The sequence below is a fragment of the Lolium rigidum genome, chromosome 1 (assembly GCF_022539505.1).
Source record: "Lolium rigidum isolate FL_2022 chromosome 1, APGP_CSIRO_Lrig_0.1, whole genome shotgun sequence".
Taxonomy (NCBI): Eukaryota; Viridiplantae; Streptophyta; class Magnoliopsida; order Poales; family Poaceae; genus Lolium; species Lolium rigidum.
Genome location: NC_061508.1, coordinates 216,652,915 through 216,664,193, shown reverse-complemented (window position 1 = coordinate 216,664,193; position 11,279 = coordinate 216,652,915). Strand labels below are relative to the sequence as shown.

Sequence of the window (11,279 nt, the reverse complement as noted above, 5' to 3'; positions counted from 1 at the left end):
GCATCTCCAATCTTCTTGAAAATGATGGCAAACGACTGGCAATCTGGCATTGTGACTGGACATCATTGGCTCCAAATGCCAAAATGCCTTCATCGAGAAGCGTTGTAGCGTTGTATTCACGACAATTTTCTGCATGTCCAAAACATTATCAAGGCGCTCCACATGGAGAAAATCCAGAGTCCGTTTCTCAAGCTAGACATCTCCACTCTGCTCAACTGTTGTTAAAAGAACTAAAACCTAGCATCGTCTACTCACAACAACCTGGCTTCGCATTGGTATTAATTGATTTTATGATTTAATAATGATCGGATGACTCAATACTTTCTTGCTTACGAGACTTGAGTATCTCATGAAGAACATCAGTATGTACTCTAAGATGGCAGCTTAACAAACTTGGCGACGAAGAGTCCACTAGTTTGCGAAGTCGCGGGATCAAATCGCAAGGTTTTCTCGATGCTGCCGCTTCTACAAGGCCAGCTATCTGCTGAATCGATCTTTAACAGCTCTGCAGGTTGCAAACCAAACATGAAAGAGCCATTAGAGGAGTGGTGGGCAACATATCATAGATGAAACCAGAGATCCGGATGTCTGTACCTGCTGAAGGACATTGCGAAAGGAATTGCTGAACCACATTCTCGTTTTGTGCGACAGTCAAGCTGTTCGAAGACAAACAGTTAGTAATTCGATGGTGTGAACTGTAAATTGTACTGTGATTCCAAGCGTAGTGAAAACTGGACTAGTGGAAAGCAATTGAGGATTAGATTTGCATGTAAAGAGATTACGCACCTGCAAGTACTATAGACAAGTGATCCACCTGTTTTCAATAATTTAAAACCATTTCTGAGAAGCCCTAACTGCATACAAAAGGAAGCCCATCAAAATTCAGTAATATGGAACATAAGCTTCTCCTGTTGATAACCGTGGAATTAGATTTAGGATACAGATTGCTATATCAGGTGCCAAACCTTCAACCGTAACATCAAGAATGCAAGTAGTACCTGAAGATGGAGCAGGTTGCCAGTTCTTTCTGCCTCAAGTACACGGCGATCTAATGTTTTCCACCCCCAGAACTCAAACTTCTGAATGTGTTTTATCGATCCATCATGAGTACACTCTGCATCCACAAGGACCTGCATGCATTTCATCCGAATTTACAAACAACGAAGGGATGATCCTAGTTACAGAGTAAGTTGCAGTAGAATATTCTGACCAATGTGATCGAATTATATGTGGGCTTCTGTACTCTTCAAGAAGGTGAAAAGGCTTCCTCGACACAAAAAGTGAAAAGTACAGTTTTTAGAGCAAACTGAGGGCTTGGTTCAAACTACATATGGAGTTTTTTTTTTGGCCCTGAACTACATATCGAGTTGGCTATGATGGCTTACATAATTTTCTGCTACCACCAAATCATGAATATGTCCACTTAAAATTATTAAAGTACACTGATCAAAGTCACAGCCTACTTGTGTAGTCACGCAAGCAAAGGAAATACCTTGTCATACCCAGATGTACAGGCAGCCTCGTCAGTTGATGGGTGAAGAACATAATGTTTCTGCAATCCAACTAATCCTGAATCTTTGCCATAGTATATCAGTTCGGGTTCAGAAGTTGATGTTGGATGAGGTGAACCAGCTGAGTTGGCCTTTTTAGACTTTTGTCTGTCTTTCCATAATCTCTTTGAAGTCCATTCTGAGAATATGCTTCCACCATCCTCAGTTACAATATAACCTGTGACAAAGTACATCAAGTCAAGACAAGTTAACCAATCCATGCATATAGAAGAAACAAGACAAAAGAGGGAATGGATTCCTGTGAAGAAAATACCTTCCATGCTCCCCAGATTGGAGTTCACAGGCAATATGGAAAATGAAGTCCCATCAGCAACAAAGAGTCGACTACGATCTCCAAGAGAATACTTCTGCAACATCGTACGGCAGGCTGCAAGACGGTGTTTTGCAACATCAACACCAGTCAAAGAACCTGTGCTGCCAAGCATATCTGCAAGCATACAAAGCTTTGCACCTTGCATGTAAAAATAGGTGCGACGTTAATACACCTCTGACTAAAAAACCTACAAATATAGAAGTCTAACACAATCTACAATCGTATATAACTAAGAAGTTCATCCCCACTAACCTATTTCTCTAAACATGCAGCTATGCCACATCATCATGTGTCCACTAACTTGCCACATCATCATGTCATTACTATTTTCACATTTTTTGCTGAATTCGGTAAGGCACTGCAGCCGGTTGCCCTGTCATCTCTCCATCTCCTCAACTCCATGCATTGGAGATCAATCGACAATCGACATGTAACTGCAGAGGCAGTCGAGCAGGTGCACGTTGCTGGCTCTTTATTCTCCACCCACAACTTTCATGCATAAATATTTCCTCGGTCGTACGGTCATCCTCTGTTATGGACGCTGGGAGCTCAGTCCACATGTTGATCTGGGATTCCACATCGCCATCCGCGACAGTGTTCACGCTACTACACCATCGTGGTCTGCCTCTACCAGACTTCACTATGCGCCCAACTTCTGCTTAGTTTCGCCGTCGCGCCACACACACCTTCGAGAACAAAGACTATCCGATTCAGGCCTCCATGCGCTCTGGCAGTGCCATGTCCACCAATTCAGTCGGCGAAGAACGGACGAAGCGGAGGAAAGATGCCACCGTGCCGGTGATTCATGGCCGCCGGCACAGGACACATAGACGGGTCAATCGTCTAGGCAGTGTGCTTGGTTTTTAATTGTATTCTGGCCTTCTGGTAACAGGCCAAGCGCCGGTACTTCACATCGTCAATGGTATATGGCCCTGATGGTATACTTCTCATCCACGACTGATAGTATAACTCGCGCTGATCCATCCCCTTGACCCCTTCACGGGTAAGCAGACATAATTTGCTAAAATAAAGTTAAACAAGCTAGCTGCAAGCAGCTCCCTACTGGTGTGTGAGCAATTGTATATCTGGTCAGCTTCCAAATGACCGATAGTCTCAGGCTCCCAATTATACGGTAGTGAAACTGGTACGTATAAAAATCTCAGTTCTTTTGTTCGTGTTAATGCATACTTTTTTCATCTAGAGTGTTTTTTTCTAATGTGCTAAATGAGATCGAAAGTTTGACAGCACAGCGTTGTATCAACGCCCGCACTGTTCCCTGGATTTCCCTTATTTTCCCTGGTTATATGTTCTGATTTATTTCCCCAAAAAAATTCTCTTTGCAGATTACATCAATTTTGCCTCTGCCTTGGATATTCTTCCGATAAAGTGCAGCAAGTGCAGTACAATTTAGCCCTGTGGCAGCGCCTCCTTTATATAATTTCGTCTCTTCTTTAATTATCTTCAAATCTTTTATATTATTTTGCTGACTACTTTCCCATATTGCAGATGCTATTAGCTAGAACTGATTACTTGCTATCCACATAAATGACGTTCCAACAACTTACTATCGCCATTTGATTTTACCTGATTAAAGGTGTTTGGATTTAATCAGAGAAAAATCAGTCTTTTTTTCCATCCAAGTGGAATTGAGAAGCTGCAGATCCAGTCTAAAACTACTGGCTAGCAGCATCATTTCTTTGTTGCAACAACTACAAGCTACATGATACTTGGTGGTTCATGTTCCTCCAAAGTGAATGGTTGATGATGACAATGTTTTCTGGAATTGTCTTTCTTATCTTGGTCTACCATCATTTTTCTCTCTATAAGGTTTGATATATATCACATATTTAGATTTGTGTGGATTTGTACTGTTTTTTTAGGTCCGCGGGCAGGCCATCGCAGTAGATCCAGTCAAACAAAATTGCCATGTAGATTCTCCATATTTTTCTTTGATGGTTTTACTTCCTACGGGGCTGGAGCATTATATCATTACAGATTTTCTTTGCGTAATAATATTTACATATATAATGCAGACTGAATTGTTGTAGACACATTACACCTGTTGTATGGCAACACAGCTCGATGTCTTCTTATTTCCAATCTACATATGGCTATACCGTGATTTCTGACTTCACGCCCAATAACTACATTTTAATAGTGAAGTTGAGTCTGCAAAATTAACTTTACATATTTTTGCAGGATGTGCTTCAAGATCCAACCAAAAGTGTTACCTGCTTTCAATGCATATTTTTTCGAAATGGGGATTTTACCCCAGCCTCTGCATCAAAATGATGCATATGGTTGCTTTATTACCTTATTATATAAAAGACTCCAGTGTTTACAATGCATATTTCTTAACATTCCCTTTTCTTTGTCCTCTAACCTATTTATATGTGGTGTAACGTAACTAAATTAAAGTTTACACTCTTAGATTATCAAGATAAACTCTTGCTAATCAAGCAATGGTAATACATAGGCTTCAATGTTGATATATACTATGTTCATAGGTTCCAAAAAACTTCTCTACTACCAAGTCATGAATTACTTACCTTGGAATTTTCAAAGCCAATTTGGCATTTTACTACTTGCTGATTCACGATATAAAGGATGATTATCTCACACACTATATCCACATTTGTTCGAGAAGTAAAAGACGAAGTACCAAAATCATCAATGTCAACGAAAAAATTTTGCAGCAACGCGCGGGGTATCATCTAGTATCTATAGCAAAACATTCCCAAAATAGTGTCTGATTTTAAACAACATGTTTCCCAAATATGTTGGACTAACACTACTGTATTTGACCTATTTGGGGAACAAATTCAACATAAGAATCAAACTTGAATCCAACCAGTCAATCAGACAACAGGATTGTAACACCCCGGTCTCCTAGATGCAACATACTTATCGTAGCTGAAAAACTGTATGTTTGTATCATATCCAACAATCAACCAGTCAGGAAAGGCTTTTTTATGCCATGGAGAAAATTAGGTCTTGCCATATTGGTGAATATTGCATGTGTGGCCCACACGAATATCTGCTAAAGGTGCTTGTTTATAATTATGTTGTAGACATTTGGCACTAAGAAAACACTGGTACATTGTGTTACTTAAAACTAATTACCTGGGGCAGCACAGAGGTCAAGAACATGGTCTCCTGGTTGAACATCAAGTGCTATGATAGCAGCTCCAGAAGCTGCATCAATTCCATAGATCTGCAATGTGTATACAAGATGATTAGGTTAAGTGAAGTGGCACACAGAGAAGAGTGCATGATAAGCCCAAGGGCTTCTGCAGTTCTGCTACAATTAAAAAATACGGAGTAATTGTGTTTCTTAGGCTGTATGAGAGGAATCCTTTACAAATCAGGCGCCAACCAAAGTACAACCAGATTGAATAGTTCAGCCGCATCACATCACTGTTACTGATTTGAGGCATTTGATCTCTTAGGTAATATTACATATATAATGTCATCCAAGTACTATGTAGCATAAATTATCACACAAAACACTTGATAAAATATAGCCTAACTGGATGCACGGACCCCAGCATACTTATACCGGCGAGTAACAGGGAAACTTTAAGATAATTGTAGCAAGATTTTTCCTCACCTTCCCTTGCTGATAAGCCTTGGATCCAGCAATCTGAATTTCAGGCGGAATCGCGTAGAAATCCGGCAGCCACGAAACCTTTGCTAGATCGCACTTGAGCTCGGTTTCGACCTCTGTCACCATCCTGGACTCCGTGCCTGGTTTTAACCTAGGGATTCCAGAAACCAATCAAGCTTACTCGCCTTTGCATCCTTCATGTGACAAATTGCTAGTGGATGGAAGCAGGAATGCCAAGAGTAGATGGTGCCAAATCTTCCTCACCTGATGTAGCGCGGGATGGTGTCCGCCATGGAGTACAGCATGGGATCCAGGCCATTCTCGCCGAGGAACTCGAGAAAGGCCGCCGGCAGCGGCAGGGGCGCCGCCGGCTGCTCTTCTTTGCGATCAGAGGGCGAAATTTCTGAAGAATCCATCACCCCAAAGGCCCCGGACCCGACTCCAGCGGCCGCCACCCTAAGCGCACGGCGGCGGCGGCGGCGGCAAGGTCGCCGGGACTGGACTCGGGGTCTGGGCGTAGGACTCCCCGGGCGCGGTTAGAACTTGGTTGATCTCGACCTTACGTTTCTGATCTGACGGTCACGAAATCACCATTTGATAGCATGGCAACCAACGAGAGAGAACAAGGAAGAGAAGCATAATTTACTTCGACGATGCCGATGCGTCATATCCATGGATATGACCAATGCCGTGACGAACTGAGCGGTCGACAAATACGCCTACATCGAAATCCTGTTAAATTCGGGGAATCGCATCGATTTTATGGTTTTTATATTTTTATTTTATTAATCACTAGCAAAAGTGCCCGTGCGTTGCACTGGGAGAACACCAAAAGTTGCTACAATTAAATTTTTATATAGTTTTTTCCTAGGGCTGGCGGCGAGCTCCTCCTCCGCCGCCACGTGCGCCTACTCCTCCAAAGCATCGACGCGAGCCACCTCCTCCTCCGTGACTGCCTCCAGGTCGGTGTGGTAGCGGGATCTGTCCCTCGCCACTGCCGCAACCACCTCGTCCCTCGCCACGATGTCCTTCTGCAGCTCGCGGTTCTCGCGGATGATCCGTGTGTGGTCCCGGACCATCCACGCGACCTCCACCGGGTCGGAGCGCATCGCCGCGAGTTTGCGCCTCCGCCACCAGAGCCTACAGACGACGCCCGCCTCAGGAGACTCTCGAACGATGCGAGCAACGTCGCTCACATCCTCGTCGTTGGGGAGGAAGCCCATGTCATCGTCATCCTCGTCGTCGATGGCGTGGATGACGGCGGCCGGGTGCGCCGCCGCCATCACCACCCTCGCCGCCACGAGTTCCGCCTTGGCCTTCGCGAGCTCCCCTGCAGGTGGGACATGGGCGCTGCCACCGACTCCGCGTCCGTCGCCGCCTCGGCCCTGCCCTGCGCAACCTCCGCCACTACCGCCCATGTCTCCGCCGTCGCGTCCACCTCTAGCTAATCGGCCTAGCGGTCGTACATGGTCGTCTGCTCCTCAGCGAACGAATCCTTCGCGTGTATGGCGGCGTGCCTCCGCCACCAGAGCCTGCAAACGACGGCCGCCTCAAGAGGCTCTCGAACGACGCTCACATCCTCGTCGTTGGGGAGGAAGCCCATGTCGTCGTCGTCCTCGTAGTCGATGGCGTGGATGACAGCGGCCGGGTGCGCCACCGCCATCACCACCCTCGCCGCCGCGAGTTCCGCCCTGGCCTTCGCGAGCTCCCCCTGCAGGTGGGACATGTCATGAAGGTTGCGACATGTCACAGAACTAATCAGCTTGAGCACCATGTTCTTGCCAACCAATTTTTCTCCTCTTACAGAGGCTTCTTTCTGAATCGTGGTTTTGCATATCCAGAAACAGTGGGTCAAAATTTAGTACATGGAATCATCGAACAAAATTTAGTACAAGCTAGCAACCGCCTAACAAAATTCAATACTGTATACAAGCAATCGTCTTGCAAAATTCAGTCAAAATTCCTGTATATGTAAGAGCAGCAGCAGCAGCTAGCAATCATCTACTGTAGCAAATATCAGTTAAAATTTCTCTCGTCTCTAGCAAATTTCAGTACTACATGTAATAACAGCATCAGTTAGCTTATCACACAACCTGTATCTTTCTCTATATGCCATCTATATCGATCAAGGTATCAAACAACAGGCAATAGATTCCAAAGCAGCCCTTCCTAGGCACACGGGCACGCAAGCACCATGGCCGCATCTCTCTGCCCAGCCAAGCCTTCATGCCGCACAGATGCGCCACCCCCGCCTCCTCTCGGGTGCCATTCCCTCTCCTCTTTCCATATGCGCCATCCACAACCTCCTGCAAGCAGCACCGTCGCGCCAATCTACTTCAGGCCAAGTGTCACCTGCGGACGGATCTGAGCTCGCCCCGACCATCTCTCTGTATCACCTCACAATCTCTCTCCAACGATTGAGCAGGGGATGGGAAGCCCAGGAGGATTTGGAGACGGGCGGCGCTAGGTTCTCGGCGGCGGGGGCCTCTTTCCCGAGTTGGGGATGGACGGAGGCCGGTCTTCGGCAGCCGAAGGGAGAGAAGCAGAGAGGAAAACAGAGAGAGAGAAAGGGCCGCTCGACCGAATTATTTGGACCGAAATACTTATCACGTTAACTAAGCGGTGGCAGCAACAGTAATTTTCATTGAAAAGTATGGGTACTATAAAAACGGACGAAAATTTTGGGGAGAAACCTTACTTCCTTTATTAGTAGGTATAGATATAGATTGTGAAGCTAGTAATCAAATCAGTGTGTTGGTCTATGCTTTAAAATCATTGTCAAAACATATAGGAGCAGAATTAGGGGCATGGTATCAGTAAGAAACCTTCTAACTTGGAGTTCTTTTTTTTTACTCTGGCATGTGTGATTTGCTAGATTCCAGGTGTATGATTGTAACACCCCAAATTTCAAAACAAAGAGAAAATAAATTTCCTTTTTCCAAAAATGAGAACCAACAAAAACTTTTCTTATTTAGAGTGCTATGCATAGTGCTCATACCTAATACTTGTGTTTTGCCATGATGAGTGTTATTATGCTTATGTGATAAACCCTAAAACCCTAAAGTAATCAAGTGAAGATCACAAACCCAATAAAATAAAAGAGAAAGAAATCAAATAAGAAAAACCCTAAACCTTGATCTTCTCAAATACAAATGGATCTACTTTGAGAAACCAAAATAAAGAAAAAGACATATATAGGCATATAGCCCTAATAGGCAAATCTTGAACCCTACCTTTATTATTTTTGCTAAATGGTGGTGAACCATTGTGAACCCCACTAAACCCTAGCCCTCATCTCTCTTGTCACAAATCTTTGAAAAACCAAAATAAGAAGAGGTGATCTTAAATAAGAAAAAGGGGCATATGCAAGCCCATGGCTCCTTTGTGTAAAAACTAAAACTTTGTTTGCTTACCTTGTGTGGATGTTTGGAAATACCTCAACACACTCAACCAGGTACTTACCAACCAATTTAAGTGAGAATCAAAATAAAATCCAACATATGCATAGAGGCATATGTGGCACTTAGCCAAATTATCAAATCTTGACCTAGCCACCCCAATGTCCTAAAATGGTTTGAACCTTTCACCCAACTCATTCTAACACCAAATAAACCTCACTCTTGTCAAAGTGAAGCAAAGAAAAATAAAAGAATAAAAGTTAGAAAATCACAAAACCCTTACATATGGTTTATGCAATTTTTCTAAATCTTTGACCTAGATCATTTTGGTCTTCACCATTAGTTGTATTATGTTACTACACACTTTTTACAACTTTTTGAATCAAAGAAACACAAATCAAATCAAATTCAAACTCAAAATTGGCTCACATACAATAATGGTCAAATCTGTCTTTTATAATCTGGTCACCACTTTGAGCCCCTGCAATTCAATTTTTTTAAACTAAATTTTCTCAACTCTTGGCATGTCATCCAAGAGGACATCAAGATGAACACTTTTTGTAAATATCCCCATGCCAAATTCTTTCTTGATCAATAGCTATGCTCATCCAAAGTTGCAACATTTTAACAAGTGTAACAATCTCCCACTTATCAATTTTGCAACTCTTTGATTCTAACAATTCCACCACCACCTCTCATCATCTCTGGTCTTTTCTAACTCAACTAAACACACACAATTCAAATCGGTCAACCATTTGAATTTAATCAAATTTGGACAAATTTCACAAAATTCAACTATGGAACTTTTTGACATCATTTGAACTAGTGCTCTACACAAACCTAATCTACACCACACTACTCTAAATGATTCCCCTGCTCCCTCTCACCCCTAATGACCCACAAGTAACCCTAAGGAGAGAGGAGGGCAAGCTAGGGCATGGCCATGCCGGCCATGTCACCACCCCGACGCACCTCCCTCTTCTCCTTCATCGCCACCACCGGCCACCGTGCCAAATGTCGCCACCTAGCTCCCCTACACCAGACTACACCAGCCCTTGTCGAGGAGGACGTCGACGGCCGCCGCACGACGCGCGCCCAGACGGCCGAGACATGCCGCCGACGTCGCAGCAGTGCACGTACGGGAACCACTGGACACGCACCGCGCCACCACCTCGGCCACGCCCTGTACCTCCTCTCGACGCCGTGAGCATCACCATGCCACCACGGACGCGCCAGACACGCGCACGACCACTGCCCTGGCCCGCCGCCGCCGGAGACAAGGACGGAATCCCGCCGCATCCGCGCCAGTACACGCCATCGCCCGACCGTCGTACGCCTCGCCGTACCGCGCCATTAATGCCCCAAGGACCGCCGTGACGTCGCCTACCTCCTGCGCACCTTCCTCGCTCCTTCGTCGCCCTGGACCGACGACCCCGCCGTTGACCTCGCCCGCGCCCCGCAGCACCACGAGCGCCTATAAAAGGAGAGCTCATCCTCCTCATCTGAGCACGCCAATCGACTTCCCTCCCTCCTCTGAGCCTCCTCGCACTCTCTCCCTCCACATTGCGCACCACCGCCGCTCAATTGCACCATCGCCGCCCGTGCTCCGCCGCGAAGCCGCCGGAGCTAGAAGCCACCTCGGGACTCGCGACTTGTTCGAGAAGCATCGCCGTCATCGACAACCTCCTCCCGCCTCGCCGCCGACCCTCGCCGGAGTCCCCGCTCGCCGTCGACCCCCTTCCTCCGCCGCGTCCGCGTCTGCGCTCTCGTCGACGACGACGACGATCCTCTCGCCGTCCGATCTCCTTCTAATCCAACGACTCACCGCCTCCAAGCACCGTTTCGGTAAGCAACAGCCACTGACAGGCGGGTCCCCTGCTGTCAGGCAGCCCACGCGTCTGTGGACCGTGGTGGGCTGGACCTGGGCCGTTTAATTCAATTTGGCCCAACTCTGTTTCCCGCCAGCCCGTTAAATTCAAATTCGGTTTAATTAATTCAATTCAAATTCAATACTGGCCCTGTGTTTAAAATTCAATAGAATCTGTTTGGCTCGGCCAAATTTAGCAAACTTTATATGGTTGGAAAGCTACTGAAAAGATCTACAAAACCCCACTGGTCCCACTTCCAAATCTTGTGTAGAATTAATGTGACAAAAATAACAAGTCAGAGACTTCTACCACTTCAAATAATTATTAAAAATCAACCAAAATAGTTATTTAAGTATTTCCAACTCTCATAGCTCACTTTTGACTTACACTAATTGTTTCTGCAACAATATGCCATGCTTACTGTGAATGATCATGGCCTATCTTAATTAAAGAACTATATGGCTGTTTCTAGTCAAAGATATTATCCAAAACTATTAATAAATCACATGGGAGTTTTTCTCT

The 11,279-nt window shown here is 45.2% G+C and overlaps 1 protein-coding gene across 1 annotated transcript; it reads right to left on the bottom strand.

Moving 5' to 3' along the window:
• Nucleotides 1–248: 248 nt before the first annotated feature.
• On the bottom strand, nt 249–5,930 carry LOC124683150. Its single transcript, XM_047217720.1, has 9 exons — nt 5,756–5,930; nt 5,495–5,642; nt 5,008–5,098; nt 1,825–2,022; nt 1,493–1,728; nt 999–1,130; nt 787–854; nt 595–656; nt 249–505 (listed from the first exon to the last, which is right to left on the bottom strand). Exons 1-9 carry the CDS (start codon nt 5,905–5,907, stop codon nt 372–374), a joined length of 1,221 nt encoding a protein of 406 aa, XP_047073676.1. The 5' UTR covers nt 5,908–5,930; the 3' UTR covers nt 249–371.
• Between the last annotated feature and the right edge of the window lie 5,349 nt (nt 5,931–11,279).